The sequence below is a fragment of the Furipterus horrens genome, unplaced genomic scaffold (genome assembly GCF_987537825.1).
Source record: "Furipterus horrens unplaced genomic scaffold, mFurHor1.1.pri manual_scaffold_4, whole genome shotgun sequence".
Classification (NCBI taxonomy): Eukaryota; Metazoa; Chordata; class Mammalia; order Chiroptera; family Furipteridae; genus Furipterus; species Furipterus horrens.
In genome coordinates, this window is record NW_028327174.1 from 68,720,298 (window position 1) to 68,747,113 (window position 26,816).

At 38.2% G+C, this 26,816-nt stretch overlaps 1 protein-coding gene and 1 non-coding gene across 2 annotated transcripts in view; one reads left to right on the top strand and one right to left on the bottom strand.

Moving 5' to 3' along the window:
- The window catches only part of LGR5 (leucine rich repeat containing G protein-coupled receptor 5), a 140,173-nt gene that overhangs the window by 36,753 nt on the left and 76,604 nt on the right, over positions 1-26,816 (top strand). The window contains exon 2 of the mRNA XM_090273622.1: positions 21,553-21,624. Coding sequence (XP_090129748.1) covers positions 21,553-21,624 — 72 coding nt within the window. The remainder of the gene's footprint in view (positions 1-21,552; positions 21,625-26,816) is intronic.
- LOC150012167 (U6 spliceosomal RNA) lies at positions 5,277-5,382 on the bottom strand. Its single transcript, XR_016510938.1, has one exon. It is a non-coding gene; the product is annotated as a U6 spliceosomal RNA (small nuclear RNA).

Below are 26,816 nucleotides of genomic sequence, written 5' to 3' on the forward strand. Positions count from 1 at the left end.
AAAGTAATCACTCCCTTTTTAATGTCTTTAAATAAAAGAAAAAGAACTAATACCCAAGATATTTGCTAAATCCAAAGATGATGTCATATCTCTGCTAAAAATCCTGCGGTGGCACTCAAAGCCTCCAGGAGAGTCTGAGCTTCTCAACATGACATAAGAGGCCTGCTTGGTCTGGTTCTTGGTCTGCTTTTCCGGCCTTGTGTTGGGTCATGTTGCAACACAAGCAATTCTCATTCAACTATGCCAACCTATTTGTAGTTTCTGGAGAAATGCTCTTCCCCCTTTCATCCCCTCCTTTGTCTTAGCCAACACATCTCTATAAGGCTTACTTTAAGTGGTAGATGCCTCCTAGGACACTGTGATAGTAGAAATATTGTGATTAACTATTTAATATAAGTAAAAAAGACATTCTTTGTAAGTTTGGTGGAGAAAGAGATTAATTCCCAACCAGCTAAGATCTGGGAGGGATTTTTATGGGAAGATTGGTCTTATACTGGATCTGATAGAACTAAGAAATGTTTGCCTTTTTTTTTTTCTTAGTTTGAAGGAAATTGAAGACTGTTATTCTGTACATCTCATTTATTTCTTTGTCATTTTAGTCCCACCTTGGGTCATTGAGAGTTAGCTTAGAGACACTAATAGAATAGAAAAATCATCAACATGTTCACAATTAAAACACAGGGTTCCTCTGCTTAGGAAAAGTGTTCTCTTTGAGCAGCAGGTTAGATGGGACTCACATATTAATGAGGGAATAACAGGACATTGTCACCAGCCAGATCAGTAGGTGGAGAGCAAAGTTACCCAAATCACCAGTTGGAACTCCCAACCACTCCCTCTGAACACCCACCATACTGTACTATTCTTCTTTTGACACTAGTAAAATACCTCCTTCAAGACACCCTCCCCAAGTAATGGAAAATGTGTTCACATCTTCCTGGACATGCAGTACTTAAAGACATGCTCTTTGGAGGCATACAGACTTATAAATAAGATTGCTCTGGGTAAATTACTTAACTTGCACCCAAGCTGTCTCTACTCTGGGATTCAAGCATGACTGAAGAAGGGTTTATTTACATGGAAGACCCAAAACCCTCCTAAGAACCATCTAAAGTGCCCAGCTACAAAACTGGGGCCAAGAACAGTGGCATTGCTAATGATGGCGGCATTGGTGATGGTGGCACCAACAGAGCATTGGATACTTTTTAGTCTCATGTGGAAAATGCCTGGGTTGAGTATCTGGAGCACTGTTGACTGATCATTGATAGCATCTTAGCACATCACCACAATTCAAGGCAACAGCAGGAAGAAGAGGTCAACAGCAGATACCACACTATGATCAAAAGAACTAGATCTCGGCATACAGATAAGTCACCCCAGCCATGGCTAAAACTTCCAGAATAATTTGGGAAGGAAATTTATTGGAGACTAAAATTCCTCAATGTGACAAGAAACAATGCCATGCAAACAAATCATAGCTATTTTTAATCAGGCTGGTATGGATTGGAAAAATAAAGCATTATACCTATAACAAGTAGATATTTGAATAATTGGTATTATAACTTTAGCTTAAGAAAAATATCAGACACACATAACAGATTAAATGTGTCTATCTCGAGTAGCAGGAAAGTAACTTAAATACCAGAAACCTACAAAGACAAAGAGAACATGAGAGAGAATTATAGTAGACAGAATGTGTTAATAAATTTGTGAAATGACTTAGCAGGGGGGAAAATACAATAAAGATTAAATCTTTTTTAAAAAGAAATGACTTAGCAGAGAAATGACATGGGGTAAGTCAAGAAGCAAGCCAATTCCTATGCAAAATCCTAGAAAGGGGTACTTTTGAAGGTCCAAGTACTGTTGAAAATAGGGAGAGTCACTGAAAGTCTTAATAATAAGAAAACTGCTAAGAGCTCTAAAAAAAAAAAAAAATAATAAGCAGTTAACCATGTCCATTCACTCACAAAGCCAGACAACTGTCTCCTCACCATCCAAACTCCCACCACAAATAATAACCATGGTAGAAGACAAGAAAGTTACAGTCTAAAGAAAATGATCCCTGGACTTCCGGCCAAGATGGAGGCATAGACAGGCACACTGTGTCTCCCTCCACAGCTAAGAAGGAATACAACTACCTCAAAACTAGAAACAACCAGAAGTTCCAGAGGATCAGACTGCATGGAAGTCCAACAAACAAAGATATAAAGAAGAAATACTCATCCAGACAGGTAGGAGGGGCGGAGCTGAGGTGGAGAGGACTCGGTGTGGTGGTGGTGGCAGCAGCAACAGCGGCGGCGGCAGTGGCGGCAGCAGCAGGCCAGTGGAAAGTGCAGTTACGTGTTTTAAAAAGTCAGAAGAGACACCTGGGGAGCGTTCCCAGCTCCTCACCAGACCACACAGATCACGGTTCCAGCACCGGGGAAAATCAAGCCTCATTGCTTCTGACTGTGCAAACCAGTGGGGTTGGGGTGGAGGCAGAAACTGCCAGTCTCTCAGCAGAGTCTGCTTGTTTAAAGGACCCCCACAGTCCTAGAACATCCACAGACCCACCCACTATGGGAACGAGCGCCAGGGCAACAGCTAGAGAGGCACCAGTCCCATACAAAGTGGGAGAAGTGCCTGGAAAAGGGGTGAGTGCTGAGCAAGCGGCATTGTTCCCTCTCAGACCCCTCCCCCGCATACAGTGCCACAATGTGGTGAAACAGGTTACCCTGTACTGATGAATCCCTAAGGCTCCGCCCCTTACAACCTAACAGGAGCAACAGCTCTACCTAAGACACAGAAGCAAACAAACACAGGGGCCTTTCAAGATGAGGAGACAGAGAATTATGGCCCAAAAGGGGGAACAGATCAAGGTTCCAGTGGGAGAACTAAGAGACAAGGAGATAGCCAACCTAAGAGACTCAGAATTCCAAACACTGTTGATAAAGATGCTCACCGGCTTGACAGATAATGCTTGAGTACGACAAATGCATAAGAGAAGAAGTGAAGGCTATGCTAAGTGAAACGAAGGAAAAATCCACACAAAACCAATGGTGAAGGGAAGAAAACCAGGGTTCAAACCAATGATTTGGAACATAAAGAAGAAAAAAACAGTCAACCAGTACAGAAAAAAAATGAGGAGAGGCTTAGGAACCTCAGGGACAACTTTAAACGTGCCAATATCCAAATCATGGGGGTGCCAGAAGGAGAAGAGGAAGAGGAAGAAATTGAAAACTTATGTGAAAAAATAATGAAGGAAAACTTCCCAAATTTTGCGAATGAAATAGACATAGAAGTCCAGGAAGCACAGAGAGTCCCGAGCGAGCTGGACCCAGAGGGGACCACACCAAGATACGTCATGACTAAAATGCCAAAGGTGAAAGATAAGGAGAGAATCCTAAAAGCAGCAAGAGAGAAACAGAAAGTTGCCTACAAAGGGGTGCCTATAAGACTATAAGCTGATTTCTCAAAAGACACTTTGCAGGCAAGATGGGACTGGCAAGCAATATTCAATGTGATGAAAAGCAAGGACCTACAACCAAGATTACTCTATCCAGCAAAGCTATCATTTGCAATGGAAGGGTAGATGAAGTGCTTCCCAGACAAGGTAAAGCTAAAGGAGTTCATCATCACCAAGCCATTATTATATGAAATGTCAAAGGGACTTACTTAAGAAAAAGATCAAAACTATGAACACTAGAATGACAATAAATTCACAACTATCAACAACTGAATCTAAAAAATAAAAACAAAATCCAACTAAACAAACTGTTACAGAACCCCTGGGCTGCTCCAATTGAAAACAAACCCACAGGCTCTTTAGTTAGGGGTCCAATTGCCTGCTGCCAGAATTACGACTCTTAATACTTCAGTTGAGTGAAAAGAAAATTGTTTATTTAACAGTTACACATATCCTTGCCTCCCCCCTACCAAATGTAGCCAGTTTTAGGAAGGTCAGAAACACCGTCTCCCTACTTCCCACACACAGTTCAGCTTTACCAGCGGCTGCCCATCATTCACTCTGATTGGGGAGGTCCTTTCTGTGCTGTGGCGCCCTTCAGCTCTCAATACAAAACCGCCAGGATTCTCAGCCTCCTTGCAAACTGTCTTCTTTCTGTAAACCGCGTGGGTCTCCTCTCCTCCTCCAGAACACCCCTGCGAACACCCGCCAGAGAGGGAGACAGTCCCAGAGCGCACCGCCCCTAAAGTGTTCGCAGCTGCCTATATATCCCTGACTGGGTCCTCTGACGCAGTGGGTGTTGCCAACAGTTCTGACCATTCACAGAACCCCACGTAGGCTCTGTGTGCGTTCCATACCGTTCCCTGGTTCAAGACTCCTCCCATCCACCTGAGGCCTTGGAAGCATCCAAGCAATTTTGCATAATGAAAGACAACAGCCATCAGCCTCAGGCGTGTGGAGGCATTCTGAAAGCTGCTTCCTTCCCCGATCCCCCAGCCGCAAACTCAGGGGATTTTTGGACTCCCCTGTTTCTGTAACAAAACCAGAATAGGAACAGAATCCTAGGTATGGGGATCACTTGGAGGGTTATCAGCTGTGAGGGGGAAGGGGGAGAAATGGGGAAATGGTCCAGGAATTAAGAAGCATAAATAGTTGGTACAAAATAGACAGGGGGAAGTTAAGAATAATATAGGAAAGGGAGAAGCCAAAGAACTTATATGCACGACCCATGGACATGAACTAAGTGGGGGGGGATTGCTGGAGGGAAGGGTGGTATTGGGCAGAGAGGAACAAATGGGTAAAAAACTGGAACTACTGTAACAACATAATCAATAAAATATAGTTTAAAAAATACATAAGTAAATAAATAAATAAGAAATAATAATGAAATTTTTTTTAAAAAAGGAAGTGGTCCCTGAGAGACTCTGGACCAGTGATTTTCAACCAATGTGCTGGAAGAATTTTTTTTTTAAGTATATTTTATTGATTATATGGTTACAATAGTTCCATGGAAGAATTTTTAAGACACACACTACCTGACTATTTATCAGGGACACTGACCTCTTTTCCCTTAGAATGTCGAGTAAAAAAAAAAATGACAACATTCAACCAACAATACCATACCCTCACTGCGAATAAATCAAAATTAAACCTATTTTTGTCAGATGGTCAAAAATATATATTTTGATGTGCCTTAGAATTTTAGTAATTAGTTTATGTGTGTCATGAGATGGAAAAGATTGAAAATTGCTGCTCTGGACTAAGGTGCAAATGGTTGCCTCTGGGAAGTAGGAGTCAGACATGGAAGGGGTGGGACACAGGCCTGGTGACTTTGTTTTGTTTTGTTTTTTTTAAGGTGGAATTCTTCATCTCGCACACAGGCCATGCTAATCTTCTCTGTATCGTTCCAGTTTTAGTCTATGTACTGCCAAAGAGAGAACTTGTTTTTGTTTTTGTATTTGTTTTTCATTATAAAGCCTATAAGCTTTATAATGACTATAATCATTTAAACTATATATATTATCTATTATATGTATATAAGTACAAATGTAAATATATGTTATATATGTATATATACATATATAATCACTTTGAGTTAAAATAAGTTCATTATAATTTTATAAAGTAAAATAAAAGAATAAAAAGTTTCTAGTCATGAAAACACATTTAAAACTACACATTATTGCATTAGTGGATAAATTCTTCCCTTATCACAGATAATTAATTCAACTAGCTTTCCTGAGAATTTTTTTTTTCCTAATAACAGCCTCCTTTCATGACAATAAACTGCCAAGAATGTAGTGAGTAGGACTGCCACATTATATAGCTACACAAGCTATGAATGCTCAACTCCAAGGCAGCTAGAATTGGGAATGTGACCACTAAAGTTTCCATGAGTGTTAGAGCTCTATAAGAGTCTATAAGAGTCTAGAGCTCTTACTGTTTAATTTGTAGTAAGATTTGTAAACTCACTTCCTCATGGCTGGTATAACTCTTTGCCTTACCCTTTCAGCTTCTTCATCAATATGCACTTGTCCAGTCCCCACACATGACTCAGTTCCTTAAATAAGATTCATTGTAAACATACAAGCATGGGCTTTCCCTTTTGGATGTTTCCCCCTTTTTTTCTCTTCTATCCTTCTCAGTTAATAATTATACATTTCATATAGTTTACACCGACATTTTGAATTTCTTATTCTATACATTGTCAGACTTGGTTTAAGACTCTAAATGCTATAATTTTTTGCATTTCCTTAAGCTTTGTAACTCATTAACCAATAACAATGAATGATTACTTCTCTGGTTGTTTTTAAAAGTTCATCAGTGACTTATTGGCTCTTGAGGCACTTATAATTGTATAAATGAATGTTTCCTAGCAGATGTTAAGGAAATGCAGACAATTGCCTTTATGACAGCAATAATTTGGAAGACAAATAGATAAGCCATGTTATTGGCACTAAAATTATGTTTTTCCCAGATCAATTTAGCATTTGCTCTTTTCACTGTTGAACATCTGAGTTTTTAAAATCTCTCTTTTAATTGTTGACTGCTCCCTCTACTGGAATTTTGGTTAAATTGAATGGAAAAAGTTTATCTGAAATTGAATAGTGTCTCTTTAAAGTTTATCTATGAGCCCCAGACTGAAATGAAGAGAAACATTAAGTTGGAAAATTGTATCCATGGCATAATTAAAAAGAGCTACTGCAACATGGAGAAACTTTGTGTCTCTCATCTTTCCAATGCAAGCCAGTGTTCATGGCATTATCTTAGTTTAAAGAAAAGGATGTTTAAATCAAACGCTTGGGTAATTGAACTCAACTCAAGGTCCATCTTGTAGCATTTTGTTCTTTTGGATAATTACATTTCTGGTTTTACTACTGTGTTTTGAGTTTAAAATGCTTAAAAGCATTGCAAAAATAACAAGAACTCATTAAGTACATTGTAGGCACTTCAAAGGACCTCCAAATATGCTTTATAAATATTGCATTCATATTCCCCATACCGTTGACTTAAGACCTGTAAAGATTCTCCCATTTAAAGAGAGAGAAAAAAAGTTGATTTAGGGAAAAGTTTACTTATCTAGCAGGCTCATATACTATTCAATAGCAACATAGAAATAGAGTCCCTGCCCTTCTATTTAATTTAAAATACAATCATGTTTCTACATCTTCCATATTCAAATAGAAACTAACTCAAAAATTAGTCAATGAGATTTTCGGTTACTTTTTATATTTTTTCTATCCATTAATATCTTTTTGATAGATTAGCATTTATAGTCTTTTTTTTTTAAGATTTTATTTATTTATTTTTAGACAGAGGGGAGGAGAGGGAGAAAGAGAAGGAGAGAAATATCCATGTGTGGTTGCATTTCTTGTGCCCCCAGCTGGGGACCTGGCCTGCAACCCAAGCATGTGCCCTGACTGGGAATCAAACCAGTGACACTTTGGTTCACAGGCCAGCACTCAGTCCACTAAGGCACACCAGCCAGGACTATAGTAATTTTTAAAGGTACATTTTAGCCAACTGTTTAAAGGAAACATAAAGAAGACACAGTACTCTTTAATCTGTTTTCTACACTATCATCTAAGACCCTCAAAAATATACTTAGTAAAAGTAATCCTCCTAGAAACAAGAAAGGAAGTGAATAATGGCAGAGGATGCAGCATTCATTCAGTGGGCGGTAACTCCACAAAAGCACGTATTGATGGTCAACCTTGTGCCAGATGCTGCACTGAAAGCTGGTGATCTTGCACACTCCTGCCCTCATGGCATTCAAGGAAGGAAGGTGGGACAGTAAATGAAGATGTGACCGCAAATTGTCCTAAGTAAAATGAATGGTGGTGGGAAGTTGGGGTAGGGAGTGTGGAGGGAACAGAGCAGGAGGGGGCAGGGAAAGGTGGGAAAGACTATTCTGCATTGGAAATTCAAGAGGACTTAGCTAGCAAAGTGATATTTAAGAATAAAGAGGAACCCTGACTGGGTTGCTCAGTTGACTGGAGTGTTGCCCTGTGCACCAAAAGGTTGCAGGTTCCACGCCCGGTCAGGGCACATACGTAGGTTGTGGGTTCAATCCCCAGTCGGGCGCCTATGGAAGGCAACCTATTGATATTTCACTCTCACATCAATGTTTCTCTTTCTCTCCCTTATCTCTCTAAAATCAATAAACATATCCTCGAGTGATAATTTAAAAGAAAAAAGAGAAGCCAGCCTTTGGAAGGGAGGGTAAGGTGCAGTGCAGTGCTGTGGGTGTGGGTAAATAGCACAGAAAAGGTCCAAGTAGGGAAAGCACTTGGGGCCTATGAAGAACTTCACAGCGGCAGGTATCACCTGTGAGCAAGGGGACAGTGTCTCTGGGTGAGGATGAAGGGTTAGGCAGGAGCCAGATCATTCTGGGCCTGCCAGTGATGCTAAGGCATTTGGATTTCATCTAGGAGCAAAGAGGAATCCATTGAAGGATCTCAAACAGTGCTGGGGAATTATCTAATTCTGTTTTGAAAAGCTACGTTTGGTTGCCATGTGGAGCACGGATGGAGGGGGCCAGGAGTGGAAGCAGGAAGTGGGAGAACACTTTGGAATGAGGAATGAGTGGGATCTAGGCAGGCAGATGTGACTAGGAGCAGATGATGACTGCTTCCTCTGGACGAGGCCTGGTGCCAGGCCCTTGACATGCAGCTTCACTAGTCTGCACAGCTCTAGCAAGGCCTGGGAGCAGGAAACCACAGCACAAGTCTCCTCCACATCCCTCCCCTTCAACTGCAAGTTCATTGGAAATATACTTCTTGTGTCAGTCTCAAAGGCAAAACTTTAGGACACATTGGGAGAATCAAAGGCAGTTTGGTGAGCCTGGAATACAGACTATTTGGAAAGATTTAGAGAGAGCTGAACCCAATCATGTGAATTAGGACTGGACCATGAGAGCTTCAGCCAACGACCCATGAGGCCCTTTCCAGTGTCAGACACTGCGCCATGGGCATGCACCTACATTCTCTCATTTAATCCTCATCGTGGCGCCATGAAATAGTGTTACAATACAACCTTAGGAAGTTCAGGCCACAAAAGCATAAAAGGGAAAAGTTCTAACAGCAACACAGTCACAGAACCATTGTTTGAGACCCCATCCCCTTTTCCAAATCTATAACCAACTTTTCTTTCCTCATTCTACAGCTAGATAACATCTAAGCTCCATTCTGCAGATGTTGGGCCACCAACAAAGGCCTTTTGAACCCATGGTATAGGGGTAGGATGATGGATCAGACTCACCATTTTTGATAATAACTCCGTGCCCTTACATGGGCTTCAGGATATTAGATGGAATTTGGATGGGAGGCAAAGATGTCAACCTGTTGGCATGAAAGGGTCCCATAGTCACACCATGTTAACTATAAGATATTTCAGCATCTTGCTTATTGCACAGGGCAGGGAAAACAATGCAAATTTCTGCCTGAGTGAAACAAAATAGGTCTAGTTCCTTTAATGAAACCTTTTGGAAGATTTTCTTTAAAATATTGCCTTGGACATCTTTTCTGGCTAATTATCGTGGAACCATTAAGTGCAGCTACAGGCCCAGAATTACTTAAGAGACCCAATGACCCAGTTCCAGAGGCACTCCCTGGGTTATAGAAGCACTATATCATAGAGCTTTTTGCTCTGCCTTTTATTTTGTATTTTTATTGTCCAATAATAAAGAAGTGAAATTATCTGCTAAAAGGTATTTATTGTGTGAAAGAGGAGTGTGGAGTGAAGGCCCTTTTTAATTCCTTCTCTTGAAGGAAAAAAAAAAAATCATTGGAAACTTTTTCTGTCATCACAAAAGGCAAAGTTAATAGTTTCCTGCATGTAATTTGTGGGCATTAGTTCAGTGATTCTCAACCAGGGGCGATTTGACCTTAGGGGACACTTATTTGGCAATGTCTGTGCATTGGTTTGCTAGAACCGCCATAACAAAGCACCACAGATTGGGTGGCTTGAACAACAGCCATTTATCACAGTTCTGGGAGCTAGCCTTCCAAGATAAAGATATCAGCATAGTTGGCTTTTTCTGAACCTTTCTCTTAGGTTTATAGAGGATTGTCTTCTTCCTGTCTTCACATGGTCTTCCCTCTGTCCTCGTCTATGTGCAAAAAATTCCTCTTCTTTTAAGAATGCCAGTCATATCAGAATAGGCTCCACTCTGATTAACTCATTTTAATTTAATTACCTCTTTAAAGATCTTGTCTCCAAATACAGTCACATTCTGAGTTATTATGGGTTAGGACTTCAACATACAATTTTGGGGAGGAGTGAGGGATACAGTTGAGCCCATAACAGTCAAGAAAGATTCTTGGTTGTCACAACTGGGTGGGTAGAGGGGCTACTGGCATCTAGTGAGGAAAGCCAAGGATTCTGCCCAACACCCTACAATCCACAGGATAACCACCACAACAAAGAATCATCCGACCCAGTGTATCAATAGGTTCAAGGTTGAGAACTCCTATTCTAGTTCCAAAGCCAGTTGTTTTGTTTTTAAGCATAAAGAGATGCAGAGTATGTTACTCAAGTGGATGGTAGTATTGTGAATTATAGCAGTCTTAGTTAAGACTCTGGAAATATCCATGTTCAGATTTCTCACACAGAGAAGAAAATGTTTCAGTAGGTTTTGAAACAACTTTTTAGAAATATAGTTTAAGTTATATTATGAAACTTCTGCATTTCTAAGAAAAATTGGGGAGCATTTGTGGGTGTGAAACAGCTTTGTAAACTATAAAGTTCTAGACAAAAACAAATAAATAAAATTAAACAAAAAAAGTAAGCACAATATAAAATATTAGTTCTCTTATCCTTTAGGGAAAAAAATAAGATAACTTGAGATGGACTGGGAAAAGGGAAAGAATGAAGGTAGAGAGGACCATTAAGAACTGATTGCAATTGCTTGATCTCACCTCTGAGCTAAGTGGGAAGCCCTGGGTTTCAACTGGAATTCTGGAATCCAGGGCTAGGGGAGAGATGGACCAGGGGTTGTACACCATGAAGCTAAGCAGGACCCAAAGGAGTGAGTCCAAATGTGAAATGGAAGTAGAGTAGATGGTCCAAAGAGGTGGTCTGAATGGGCTCACTCCAGCGGGGACTGCCCAAGAGGTAAGAGCAGCTCCTCCTTACATGCATGGATGGCACTTAGGAGTGAAAAGGTCAAATAAATATTAAGACCTAAAGTTAAGATATGGAAACAAAAACTGGAAATTAAAGCATGGATTTCAGTGTACAATGTAGCTGCAAAGGGGCTGATCCCATTAACTGTGGAGTCAGGCAGACATTTTTCAAACCCTGGCTCTGCCATTTCCTGCCAGTGTCGCCCTGGGAAAACTGGAGTTTTATGTGCCTCTGTTTCTTCATCTATAAAATGGATCGTTACCTGAAGATTTATTAGATTGTATGGGGGGGATGTCATATAAATGTTAGTTATTATTATTCCAGAAACATTTCAGGGATCTAATCAATAGGACTAATGACCATTTAGAGGAAAGTAAAGATGAATGATTGGATAATGTAAAAATAAATAAATAAATAACCCCTTGGTTTCTGGCTTGGGTGCTTGAAAGAATGGTAATGCATTAAACAAGATGAGGAAATACAAAGGGAAAACCTGGTTTGGGGAACAGAGAAAATAATAAGTTCAGTTTGAAATGTATTGCATTTTAGGCGGCTGGTCAATTAACCACATGGAGAAACCTTTTAAAAAGCTAATAGAAATGCAGATTTGTAGCACAGGTGCAAAGTCATGGCTAGAAATTGTTCATAGAACATAGAGGAAGGCAGAAGAGATAGACCCTTATGTTATTCCTAGATACTTAAATTTTATGATGATTTTTGGTGATTGGATAGTCCTCTGGAATGTATAAGGTGTTACACTATTTTGGGGGGGAACTGTTTCCAAACTGATTGAAAGCTTTCAAAATATCTATTACTGTTACACTAAATGATCAAAGACCTATATATTTTATGATATTACTATTATTGTTAATTGTTATTGCCGTTCTTATATCTGCATTCTCACATCGTTACCAGCCTTGTCGAGTCTGCCTCCCACTGGTAACTTGTTGCTATGAATTTCAAAACAAAACAACAAAAAACTCACCAAGACTGCCCAAATAAAAAACACTTCCTTTCTGATTGGGACCTTTTCCTCTGAGGAAAGTGTACAAACATTCATGACTAACTTTGTGGGCTTTTGATTCTGACTATCCAATTTGCTGTAGTTATTTTTTGGTTTTGGTTTTGTTTTGTTGTCTGCTTGCTTATTTTTCTATTTTGGGGTGTCTTGTAAACACGTGTGATTTTTAGGTCCGTGGTCTCCCCTTAAGTAACTACCTTATGTCTTCTTTTGTTATTGATATAATTTAAATAAAGCAGATGAATGCCCAGTCACATTAACTATTTCTACCTATGAAATGAGAGTGATAATGCAGTTTTTTTGTTTTTTGTTTTTTTTTAATGAGCCTTGCTTTGAGTCTCTGTCTTTACAAAGCTTCCATTAAAAAATTATTAACAGGGGATGGGTTGAGGGGCCTGGGAGACGTGACTCTGAGCAAGACTTAACCCATTCATATGTTGTAACGAGGAAAAAAAATTATTAACAAAGCAAAAGGACCAATAAAACATAAGCCAGCTGTCTCTAAACGATTTTTAAATTATCCTATAATTTTAAAAAGATTTTCAAGTTAACCATAAGCATCAATTAGCTACCATTTCTCTACTCTTGTTATGTCTGTACAGGTAAAGTTTCAATTTGTAAAACATTAAGAGATTCAATTATAATAATGATGATAGCAAAATATGTAGTGCTTATACTACGCCAAGTACTATTTTAAGTACTTTATTTCACACAACAACTCTACACAGATACTATTATTATCATCCTCATTTTATAGATTAGGTAACTGAGACACAGAAATGTAAATAACTGGCTGAAGGTTATTCAGCTCAGAAAGAGCAAAACCAGAACTCAGACTGAGGCTGAACAGCTCCAAAATACATGCTCTTAACTATTTATTACATTATCAGCTATTTCAAAGAATACCTTTGAAACCTCAGGAAGAATAATAATATGAGAATAAGAATGAGAGGATTATTAGCCTGTCCCTTATATATCAATATATAGTTCCACTTGTTACAAGTAAACTTTACTTTTAATATGAAGGTCATCAAATAATACAAAATATTCTGCTTTACACTTTGTAATAAAGGGTATCCTGATGGCCAAAGATCATTTGAAAAGATACTCAACTGTCTTAGACACAAGGGAAATGCAAATTAAAACCATAATGAGATACCACTGTAATTTAGCTAAAAGTGACTAAAATGTAAAAGAAAAATAGTACCTGTTTTGGTTATAACAAATGGAAACAAGTGGATGTCAAACCATTGTAATTCTCTTATTGTACTGTGGGAGTATGAATCAATCTAACCACTGTAGAAAACTATTTGGTAGGATCTAATAGTAAAGTTTAACATATATGCAATAAGACCCAGCAATTCCACTCCAAGATATATATCCAACAGATAAGCACATATATAATACGTGCAACAAAAGACATACTTAAGAATGTTTATAACAACACTATTTATAATAGCCACAAAGTGAAAAGAACCCAAATATTCAACCCAACAGTCAAGTGGATAAATAAATTATAGTGTAATAATAAAATGAGATACTATATTGCTTTGAGAAGACATAAACTATTGCTACATATGGACTACTCATGGATAAATCTCATAAACATAAAGAGCTAGAAAAAAAAAAAAAACTAAGTGAAAAAATCCAATCTGAAAAAGCCACACACGGTGTGATTCCAAATATATGACATTCTGGAAAAGGCAAAACTACGGAGACAATAAAAAGTTCAGTGAGGAGGGAGGGATGAACATACAGAACATACAGGATTTTTCAGGTAGTGAAAATACGCCGAATGATGCTATAATAGTGGATACATGTCATTTGCCCAAATCCATAGAATGCATAACACCAAGAGTAAATTCTAATTAAACTACAGACTTTGGGTGATTATAATACGTTAATGAGTCCATCAGTTGTAACAAATGTACCATCTGGTGGGCCAGGTTAATAATGGGGGAAGCTATGCATGTGTAGGAAAGGGAGTATATGGGAAATCTTATAATGTCCTGTCAATTTTCCTGTGAACCTAAAACTTCTCTAAAAATAAAATCTTAAAAAAAAAATATGCCTTGCATGATTCCATTTATGGTAAGATCAAAGCCAAGCAAAACCTAACATAATGTATTAGAAGTGAGCAGACTGCTTCCCTCTGGAGGGAGTAGAGAGTAGAAGGGAACATGAGGGAGCTTCTGAGGTGACGGCCATGTTATATTTCGTGAGTACCAGGGTGTGTTCACACTGAAAATTCGTTAGGCTGGACAGTTAAGATTCATCCATTTTGCCATATATTTTACACTTCAGTAAAAAATAATATTCAAAGGTACATTGCTTTGGAGTTAAAAATAATAACATGAGAAAAGCACCTGGAAATAACATTATTCATATTATCACAAAATGCTACTCAAGCCTGCACCTTTCCTTTTGAAGTTCACGGCTTATCTTCAGAAACATATTTGAAAAGTGATCAATTAAAAAATGCTGGAATGGCTCCAGTCTGGATCCATTGTTAACAAAGGTGTCTGGCAGAAAGCTAAATGCTACTGGATCTCCCAAGACAAGCGTTAAGTGATTGTACTTAGAAGAAATAAGAATTTCACTGTGCTGCTAAAGAAGAAAATATTTGTCTTCAACTGTGACAGAGATTAAAGAACTATTTTTGTTGTTTTCTTAGTTTGTTTAATAGTCACAGTATAAGAAACAGCCTCTTTGTTCACTGATTCATATACCAAGTCTTAAAGACAGTAGGGCTGCACTTTAAAATGGTGGACCAAGTACCTACTGCAGTCATCCCTCCCACAGCAAATCCATAGAAATGGCAGAAGATATTTTAGCAGGAGAAGGAGGAGAAAAGGAAACATAGAAGGAAAGAAGGGGCAAGAAGAGGAGGAAGCAAAAGGAGGAGGAGGAGGAAGAGGAAGGAGAGAAGGACGAGAGGGGAAAGCAGTAGCAGCAGCATAGACATGCTTGAACATGGGGGTAGGAGGGGAGCTTTCAAGGACTGATGTCTTTGAGGAATCCCTAGGACAGAAAGCAAATAGGATCAATTAAAAAGAGAAACTACAACTCAAATGGTGACCAAAAATCATTGTGGAAGGTGGACACAACACAGAGTGGGGCTTGTTTCCAAAACTCTTTTACACTGGAAGGGGTTATATATTGCACACAGAGGAGCAGTGTAGTTAGGTGATGAGAAATATGATTTTTTAAAAAATGGCTACAATCATTTGCTCACTCCCAGCAAGGATGCAGTAAAAGAGGATTCAATTCAACGTTCACTGAGTAAGTATCTTCTACATGGCAAGACTTAGGTAAATACTAGAAATACTGACATTAACAGAAAACAAAAACAAAAAACTGGCTATTGGTCATGAGTACAGCCTACTGTGGGAGACTGACACATAAACATATCATTTCAATATGATGTTAAATGTGTGCAGTGTTACAGGAGGACAAAGCGAATCACTTACACTAACCTTAAAGGTCAGAGAAAGTTTCCTGGAAGAGGTGACACCTTAGGTCAGAGCTTGAAGGATGAATTAGAATTGATATGCCAGGGTGCAGAAGGGTTGGTGTGCTACACAATGGAGCGCATATGTAATACTAACAAATGTGGATTTCATGGAAAGATTTTAAGTAGGATGGTGATTTGAAAATTTTTGACATTTTCTATAGATTGTTCTCATTGCCATTTGGAAGGTGGCCTACTGGGATAAGACTGGTAGCAGCCAGTCACAGAATTTGGAGGCAATTTCAGGTGACTGGGTCAGAGGTGGGGAGGACCTGCACCAGGACAGAGTTGGGAGACAGAGAAGGGGAGAGGCAGAAATTATGAAAAAAGGAAGGAAGTCTTGACAGTATCCAAGATTTGGGCTTCTTTGACTGGGAGATGGTTATAGCATTAACTAGAAACTAGCTCTTCAAAAAAACAAAAAAAAACAAGTTTGGAACAGAAAAGAATTATTTCCATTTTTGGCATGGGGCATTCCTGTAAGATTACTAAGTGGACACCTCCAGAAGGAAATTAGTTGTATGGTTCTGAAACTTAGAAGAGAGATTAATACTAGGAATATGGATTTAGAAGATTATAGGCATTTAAGTGACACTTAAACCTATGAGAGCAAGTAAGAGACTCCAAGAATAAAGGGTAGAGATTGAAGAGCAGTAGGCCAAGGGCACAACTCCAAAGAACACTGACATGTAAGGGGTAGATACAAGAAAATTCCACAAAGGAGTCTATAAAGCAGAAGGGTTGGAAAAATATGAAAAGAATCCTGAGAGAATGATGACTTGGAAACAATGGAGTGTAGAGTTTCCAGAAAGAGCGCATCTAATGCAGGAGAGAAGCCCAGTAAGGCATGCATTCATTAGATTTGACAGTATGGAGGTCTCTGTTTCTTTGGCAAGAGCAATTTTATTGGAGCGTAGGGATGGAAGCTTGTGTGTTGTGGTTGGAAAGGGAATGGGAAGTGGAGACACAATTGTAAACCAGAAACGACCCCAAAGGGAATGAGAAAGATTGGGTAACAGGTAAAGGAAGACATGGCATTGAAAGATCCTGTTTTCCTTTTGTTTTAATCATGGAAAAAGACTTAACTATGTTTATGCATTGAAATGGAAGATGAAGAGCTTTTAAAAATATAGGAAATCAAAGGAATTATTCATGGAGTAACATGCTATAGCATCCTAGAGGGGATGGGACCCAGGAGCAAGTCTGAGCAAGGAGAAAAGTAGGGGTAGAGTAAGCAGGCCATAAAACAGAACAAGAATTTGGCCTATTACATGTTTGCTGGTCTAAAGAATTCCATTTATTTTCATGAAGTAAGAGGGAAGGAGTCCCATAATGGGAGTGGTTGTTGATTAAGAGGTTTGAGGCAAGTGGTAAAAGTTGGCAACAGTCCCTGCGTGAGTCAAGTGAGCAATAACAAGTAACAGGATCATGCAATGGTATTGAGAACCCACAAAGACCATGCATTTATAGTCACTAATCTACACACTTGTGAGTTTTTATTTTCTAGTATCACTCAATACCTTGGGATAGTAGCAGAGAAGAATTGGGGTGTTTTTCCAGAGCTGGGCCTTTGCCAGGAGAGTGAACCAGAAGATGGGGACTAGGGAGCTGAGGGTGTTGGTGAGATAATGATCCAGGTGATCATTGCATCATCTAAGCTAGACTCTTAGGCTAAAACAAGGCTCTGATACTAGAAGTATCAAAGGACTAGGAGTTGAAGCAGAGAACAACTAAACTGGAAAGATAAGAGGTTGTGTCAGAAACACAAGGGTATGTTAAGCTAGATCTTAAATATGGGGAGGAAAGCAGGGGAGCACAGGAGTAGTCATCTGGAAATAGAGAGACAAATGCATTCTACAGAAAGAGAATCACAGGTGTAAAGACAGACAGATGCAAAGGGGAACAGCAAGAATTTCAGTGTAACTGGAGCACACAATGCATAGAGAAAAGTGGCATCAAATCAAGGTGGGAACAAATATTAGGCCAGATCGTGAAAAGCCTAAGAAGTTTGGGCATTAGTTCCTCTAAGAGGCCTGGAGCCAGCAGAAGTTCTTAGACAGGGGAGTCCCATATGGCTACAGCTAAGCAGGGGCTCCTCCATGGGGGCTGAACTCCAGGCTGAACTCTGCTTGCCAAGGCACTCACCCCACTGTGCAGCCACTTCAGTGGGAGAGAGAGATTTCCTGTAACTTACACATGCCTCCAGAGGAGCCCTTTTCCAAATCATCTGCCTACAGAGGAGATGATGTCTTTCCTATTGGCTAACAGTGGCCCTTAGCAGAGTGACAATCAGATGGACTTTTCAGGGCCACCTCTGACCGTGGTGTAGCAGATAACCTAGAATAAGGAGACACAAGAAGCAGTTTTAAGTATAACAAGGACCGAGAGGCCAGATCCAGAAGCAAGCCCAGTAGTAGAATGAACACTGGGCATCTTATAGACATAGGGACAGGGAAAAGTAGATGACTTGGATTCATTCTCCACTGTGTTCCTAGGCCTGCCCACAATTAATGCTCAGTTAATATTTGTCAAATGAAGAAAAAATAATAGCACTGCAAGCAACAAAATCATTTTCAAGAGGAAGATACTATCTGCTTGAATGGAGCCCTTTAGTCATAGGAAACAGAACCTTCAATCATCTTAAGTCTCCTAAATTTTGAGTGAGTTGTAGAGCTCAGAGCACTCACCTAGAATTTTACAGTTGCTCCCATGCAGTAGTTCCCAGCCTTGGTTGAACTTTCAAATTACCTGAGAAGTCTTTAAAAACCCCAGGGCCCATACTGGACAAATTAACTCAGAAACTCTGGGGGTGGTACCCCAGCATTAATATCTTTTAAAGCTCCTGAGGTGATTCCAATATCTAGTCAACATCTCACATAGAACGTTGCAACCCCTGTTCTATATTACTCAAAGTGGTCATTAATGAATGGATAAAAGTAGAGTAAGACAGGGCAGAATAGTTTAACATGTTTTCCCATCTTGGCATAATGAATCATCCATTTTTTTTCTGAGATCTTTTTACCTAGTGACCAGTTCTTCAAAATTAATTCCAATATCTTGGCAAAAAAATGAGAAAATTAAAGAAATCCATTCCATTGCCTCACTGATCTTAGGAAACTGTATCGTGGGCAAAATGTGGTGCAAAATAGAGCCACTTTTTAAAATAATAGTTTAAGAAGTAAATAAGGTTGGAAATGATTTTAAAACCCCTTCATTTGCTGCTAAGGTTATATCACTGTACCCCAATAACATCTGCACTCTTCCTGTTGCTCTACCATAGAAAGTGCTCCCGGCGGAACCCTGAGAGGGGATGCTTATATGTAATCTTCACTTCCAGGTACCTGAAATCCAGTAATAAATATTAAAATAATGTAGAGTGCTTATGAATCCCTTTAATATGTCAATTTCCTCGTTCTAGTTAGAGCTTTCTGTGCATAGACAAGATTGATGTCCCAAACTGATTTGCACATCACACAGAAACAGAGGAGAGCAGTCAGTGCTCCCGTGCCAGCTGTCTCGATGTTGAGACCGGTTTGATCTAGGTTACCAATAAACATGCTCCAAAAGCAAACCACCTTGATCCTTTTTAGGAAATAGTGGGGTATCAATTAAAAAATAAATGAATATCCCTGAGAAACATTAAGTCCTTGCAGAAATTACGTAGATACGGTGAGGAATCCAGACTCTGCATTGATTAATTTAATCCATGTCTGTTCAGTGAACTAAACTTTGTTACTTCAGAGAAATATCTGCACAAAAAAATTGAAAATACTAGGGGGGAGGAGATAGGGGAGAAGGGAAATAAGTGAGGGAAGGATCTAGTCAAAGAACGTGTATAAATGACTCATGGACATGGACAACGGGGTGGGATATGACTGTGGGAGCGGGGTGGGCTGGATGGGGGAGAGCAATGGGGGAAAAATGGGACAACTGTAATTGAAAAACAATAATAAAAAAACTGAAACTACTAATCAGTTATTTGGCTCTCTTATCTAGACAGTGCCAGAAAAATCCAGATTTTTTTAAAAATGTGAACAATAGAAATTTTTTTTAGTCTGTATTTTTGCATTGTTTAGTTTTAGCTTGAGAATAGTCTTTAACTCAACTATATTATGGTTCACCAACATTAAAATTAATAATTCTGCTTTTTTACCACATTCTTAAACATTTAACAAATATTTTTATCTTCCTTGTACATACTAGTGGTTTTTTGTTTTTTGTTTTAAATAAGAGTTTATTTGAGCCAAACCTGAGGACAGTTGCCAGTAAGCAATATCTAAAATGCTCCCACTAGTGGCTTTTTAAAGACAAAAAGTGAATGGTTCCTCAATTCTTAGCCTCACTGATTAAAAGTTAATATTTGTTTAAGGAACTAAGCTATCAATACTGAAATCAGTGGGTTAGGTGCAATGGATGTGGCCACTTCAATAACAGGAAGGGAAAAGCTTATGGGTGAAATGGGTGACGGTAGTAAGAAGAAACAAACTTCCAGTTATAAGATAAATAAATCCTAGGAATGTAATGTACAGCATGGTTACTCTAGTTAAAAATGCTGTGTTGTGTATTTGAAACTCACTATGGAGTTAATATTAAAAGTTCTCACCCTGGCTGATGTGGCTCAGTGGATTGAGTGCCGGCCTATAAACCAAAGAGTTGCTGGTTCGATTCCCAGTCAGGGTACATGCCTGGGTTACAAGCCAGGTCCTTAGTTGGAGGCATGTGAGAGGCAACCACGTATTGATGTTTCTGTCCCTTTTTTTTTCCCTCCCTTCCCCTCTCTCTAAAAATAAATGAATAACTCTAAAAAAAAGTTCTCATAAAAAAAAATTTTTGTGACGATGTGTTCTGATGTATGCTAAACTTTTGTGGTAATTATTTCAGAATATATACATGTATCAAATTATGTTATATACCTAATACAATGTTATATGACAATTAAATCAATAAAAAAAGAATAAATATGAAGCTCATTGTGTTATCTCAAGATAAAGTTTAAGTATGTAAACCTGGTCTGAGATTATAAAGGCATTAGTTCTGAATCTTCAGTTTTGAGTAACGAGTCTTTTTTTAAGTCAACCTTGAGCTGACCGTTACATAAAGTCTTAGCTGGTCTTGATTAGAATCTGTATAGCAGTCAGGCCTTGGGGAATTGAGATACAGATGGCATATACCAGTGATGCTGTAGAATTATGTGGGACACAGTAAACAAAAAAACAAACAAAAAAAACCCCAACAAAAAAAAACAAAAGTCAAAACAAAATAAAATCTAATTACATAAAGTTTCGCTTAAGACAAAAATTGATTGAGTTCTGCCTAAAGTGGCTTGTTGTTTCCTCTGCCAGGAACTACTGTGCAGGCCCAGCAGGAAGTGTGCTAGGGAGCAGGATCACATTACACCCTTGTTTTATGGTTCATTTCACGTATTTAATGCAATCCGAGAACCTGCAAAAGGAACATGTTAGAAGGAGGGAATCGGCTTTTTGTCTTGTTTTGTTTTGTTTTTTTAAGTTTCTTTGAGTCAAGACATTTGTTTTTACAAGGTGCTCGTGGTACCAGAGAAACAGGACTTCCAGGGTTGCATAGTGAAGACATTTCTTTTTGTCACAAAATTTAAAGCAAGACACAAAGTTGAGTTATGTTTAGCACTGAGTTATGGCCTATTCACATAGTTTTAACATGAAGAATTACAACCATGCCAATGAATGGTCTAAATCATTTTGAATCTATATAATCTCCTCCTAGCTCTCTAACTTCATAGAGAGTCCATGGTGGCAGGGGGCGGGGGGGGTGGGTAGGATGGGAATATGTTTAAGATGCAAAATAGCGATTCATTTGTCAGGTGAAAGAATGACTTCATTTGGCTCTACTGCTTGAAAATGTGTGAACTGAACAGCTGGCTTTCCTTGTGAGGGCATCCGCCACTCCTCACACACTGTCTCTTTTCCTCTCCAGAGACCTCAGTATGAACAACATCAGTCAGCTGCCCCCGAGTCCTCTGCACAGTCTCCGCTTCCTGGAGGAGCTGTAAGTATCACTGTAGTCATGATGCATCCAGTCAACGCTGGACACATTCTTGTGTTTGTCTCTCATACTTACTGTGGGAACCAGATAAAACAAGGCAGAAAAGCTGTCAGCACCAACAATTTTGGCACATGAGGAAGCACTTAGTTGGGAGGGGGAAATAAATGAATTGCTTATGATTCTGGAAATCAACTTATAAAAGAGTTTACCATGAGGCTACAGCCTTCTAAGGTGAGACTGGGCCAAACAAATTAAAATTTTAAAACAAAGGCTGTTTAAAAGAGCTGGATGGCTCTTTGGAAATAGTTAAGCAGCAGGATATTAAAAGTTTGAATACTAGTTCATGTTTATTAAAATAGTAAGTAAAGCTATAATCAAAACCAAAAACTACTGCTTGGTTCAGCTTGTGACAAGGAGTCCAGAATTCATAGCACCAAAGCTTTTTGTCCTGATCACTTTTAATTACTATTTTCCTACTTTTAAATTTAGCTTCCCTCGAGGCTTGAACAGAAAAACATGAATCCACAGAGAACTGAAAACTGGGCCCTCCCAAACTCACTGTGAAAAAAAAATTTAATTAAAAGGGAGGAAGCTAAATTGGCTAATGATACACAGAAAAATCTTGATTAAGTCTAGTAATCAGTTTCCAGAAGATGAAAAAGAACTGTCTAAACCAGAAATCTGCATTTAAAAATTCATTTGATCTTCTTACCCTTTTGAGTAATGGGTACTAAGGAAGTGATGTGCCGTGGTTGTCTTCATGAAGAAAGTTTGGCACCGTCGGTTGAGTAAATCCTCTGACTTTTGATTAAAGGAATTGTTTAGGCAATGACCTCTTTTCAAAATACTTTTTTTTAATAAACCCTAAAGTCAGGTCCAATTTGGGAGTAATTTAAATTGTTGATGCACCACATGATCCACCATGGGAGGTGGAAAGAACGTTTCATCGCAACCAAATTACACTACATCAATCTTTTCTTTCCCAAAAGGACAGTATTCTCAAATTTCCCCCCTTTAGTTTATCTATATTTCGATGGCATTATATTTTTAGCAAAAGCTATTGTTTTAATACTTAAATCAGTTGATTATGCCCAGATTGTTATGGAGGAGTTTGTTGGGGAGACTTAGATTTACTAGACTGTATAGCAAGTTTTAATCACTCAATGAATGAATTTTCACACTGGGTTGTCCAGGAGCCTTTTTTTTTTCCTTGTCTTTTCTCTCCGTCCATTCTTGTGACTACAATTTAACATTCATTAAGGCTGGGATCATGTCTGTCTTCATCACAGCTGGTATGTAATATGTAATAAATAATAACTTCTTGACGAATGAAAGAATGAACCAATAAGAAAGCAAAACATGTGAAAGGAGCTTCTTATACAAGTTAGCAGCCTTAGAATAAAGTAACAGACTTAGTTGGCATATGCCAATATTTTTAAAGATTAATTTTAGTAAATTTCAAACATCAGGGTTATTTTTTATTATTTATATGCTTCTCATCCTCCCACCCCCACGACAATTATCCCCATATTTTTAAAGCATGCATTTTCTATCCTTTTCTCTTTAATTTCTTTATGTAATAGCTAAAGGACACCTCAACTTTATACCATCAACTGAATCAATAAATAATTCACTTCCCTAAGGACTTTATTTAATAGAGTTCTTCCTTTAGTAACTCAACTTATTTAAAATAACTCTTCTTTCTTCATGAGGTATATGTTAATTCAGTTCCAAGGCCAGTTTTTCAAAAGATAATTGAGAAAAATCAGGGAACAAAAAGGGAGGGAACTACCATTTGAAAATGCTGTTTTTCTGAATTGTCTTTTTTTTATGTCTGGAAACTCCATCAACTATCTTGACAATGGAATCAGAATTTCAGAAATAGAGGACACCTTTTAAAGACTGTTCATTCCATTTTCTCATTCTGTTCTTGAATTCCCTCTGCTGGGTTGGCCAACTTGCTGAATTTAAAAATGAGACCACTTTCCCGTACATAATTCTATGTTGCATCTAACTGATGTTCTGAAGACCTCGTTATTTATTTAGTGGCAAAAATATTTATAGTATTTATAGAACCTAGAAAAATGATCAACTCTGCTTGGTTTATTTTTTTCCCAAAGCTAAATTTATGGGTTGCCTTTATTATGTTGCTAATTGTTTCTATTATACTTAGCCATGTTTAAGTCTATGTTCTCTTAGAGAATAGAAATTCTTCAAAATAATATAATTCTAATGACAATGATAGCTTACACTATGCAAAATGTTTTACCCATATTATCCAACTGAATCCTCTTAACAACCCCATAAAATTAGATATTATTTCCAGTTCACAGATTTATATTTTTTAAGAAAAAACTAAAATGTAGGGAAATTAGGAACCTACCCAAGTAAATGGAATCAGAACATGTCAGAGCTAAGATTCAAACTCACTTGCAAAGCCAGATTCAGAAAGTAGAAAGAAGGCTTCATCTGTGCTTTTCTTTTCCTCAACAGTACCTAGTAAAGTGGTTTGTACAGTGGAACACTTTAAAGCCTTTAAACTGAGTTTTGTAAAGATAGTGTGTATATGTGTGTCTGTGTATGTGTGTATGTGGAGGAACGAAAAACAGGGAGTGAGACAGAAAACAACAAAGAGCCATCTACCTAGCCGGTAAAGATTGGATATCCAGGTTATTCATTCACTAGTATCATATATTGCCCAAGGAAAGTATCATCAGGATTTTCAGGTGTAGAATTTCACCAATGTAGCATTGCTCAAAAAGTACAAAATCTTAATTAATGTTTTTACATGTTACATGCAAATAATTAAGCAGCATGGTTTATATAGTATTCCAGTTGAACTAACAAATAACCAACCGTACAGCTAGATAGACATTTAGATACTTGTCATTTTGTGTATGTGTTTATCTTATATTATGACAGTTAAGACATTGTTCTGAAAGTATTCTTTCATTCAACTGATTCAGCTCATCTCTATGCCTTATCTCTTTATCCATTAAGTACAAAACTACTACTGACACTGGCAATAAAATTAATAAAACTCCCACCTCAAAACTCAATTTTTTAAATTCATTGTTAATAAACCCAAGTTACCAGTCTTTTCCTTCACACTAATTACCCAATACATGTTGGGACAAAAGTAAGTTTACAGTTGTTTGTATGAGAAATAATACAATAATTAGTAAATAATAATACAGGAATGAACTATGTTTTGCGTAATCACAGCTATAAACCTCCTTTTGCCCTGCCCTGCATATCATTTTCCTAGTTAATTCATTTAACTATGTTTTAAACCCTGTAGACAGCCATGATTCATTCCTTATCCATCACTGGAGCTTATCACCGGTGCCCTTGTTTAAAACCCTCTAAGAATCTATAAAGCCCTCAAGGTATTACCTGACTTAATGTTTTTAAAAAATACATTGTAACCCTGGAGAAAGTGACTATCTGGAACAAATATCTAAGGAGAAGAATAAAAGCCATCATAGTTAATGGTCTCTTTCTCCCTGACCTGACATTCTAACACTTACTTACTGCCTGTGACACATGTTTTGGCACATCCAGGTTTCATTTGTTATTTATTTTTTTTTATAAATCTACAAGGTGACCAGACATACACAGGCCAAATGTCCTGCTGGTGCAACGTGATAGCACAGGAGGAGAGCTTTTTTCTTTCCGGGGGTGGGGCAGGGGGTAGGATGAGGGAGCCATATCTGATCTGAGTGTGGTGAGGCTGCACTGTGTAGAGGCAGAAGCCCAGGACTCCTGTCCTGTCCTGACTCTGCCACTTACTAGCTAATCATCCACTTGACCTCCCTGAGCCTCAGGAGATAATGGTGAAAGCTGTCCTGCCTGTGTTTTGAGATGTTTCTGAAGATCAGATGAAGTGGTGATGAAAACACTTTGGTAAACTAATTTATATATTGAGTTGTATTAGTAAAATAAAAATACTTTCAAGAAGCTTGTAACTTCCTTTCTTTCCTATTTCATAATCTTAATTTTGCAGTAATCCCAGGGATCCAGGGCTTGTGAAGGAAAAGCTATTTCCAACTAGTAGCTTTAATAGATATAAACAACCAATGCAGATAGTCCTTTACCAAATTTTAATATCCTGACCAATAATTGCATTTCTCTCCACCAGTATCTCCACCAGTTTTAGTTATTGAGTTCTACTAGGGACATCATGTGAATGTTTGCTATTTGGACACATCAAATGTCCTACACTTGGTCCATTAGAGTATGGTTCAGATGATAGGAGCTAACTTTGCCTAATGCTGCCATCTCCCAGTTCCATTAAACTTATGCTAGTAGTGTGATTAAGCCAGAGGGAGATGGATCATTACCATTTTAAACAGTCTAAGTTCTTTATTTCCAAGTAGTATTTACACTGTTCCCATATTCTAAAGCTATTGGAATCAAGTACCCCATTTAAGAAGGGAACATGAGAAACCCTAGGGAGGTCTGTTTCTAAGTTACTATTGTTCTCTGGCCCTGTTGTCTCATATTATAGTTGGCCTTGAAGAATCTTTATATAAATAGTAGGTATCTTTTATTGCATATGAAATGTATAATGAGAGATAGCACCAAACTTCCTGAAAGCACAATCCATACTTGTGACTTCAACTTCCTCATTATGTTGCTGAAAATGGTGAGAGCCGTCCTGCCTGTCTTTTGAGATTTTTTTTCTTCCTGAAGATCAAATGAAATGATGATGAAAGAACTTTGGTAAACCGTAATTTACATATTGGGTTGTGTTAGTAAAATGAAAACACCTTCATGTCCAGGAATAATCTTCCTGCCCGTCGGCTGTCACATGCTTAATTTCTTGTCTTTATAGTTCTGACAATTGATTATAAATGCTGCTTCTTTGAAACTTTTTTTTTTTCTCTAGCGTTATTTCATGAAAGTTATTTTGCTTCCCTTCCAAATGCCTATCCACACAGGAGGCAGGCATTTAGAAATTTGTCCCTGTTCATGTGTATGTGCATGAATATGAGTGTATTTATGTATATATGTGTGTGTATATATATATATTTATAATACATATACATTTTTGTTATGATAATTAGGGTACTGTTCTGCCTCTCTTTCTTTTTCCCTTTCGCATTCTATTCCAACTCCTATAAAATGTAGATATTCCGCAAATTTCCACATTTAGTGTTACTGTACCCTTTCTCAGTACTTTTCAAATTAGT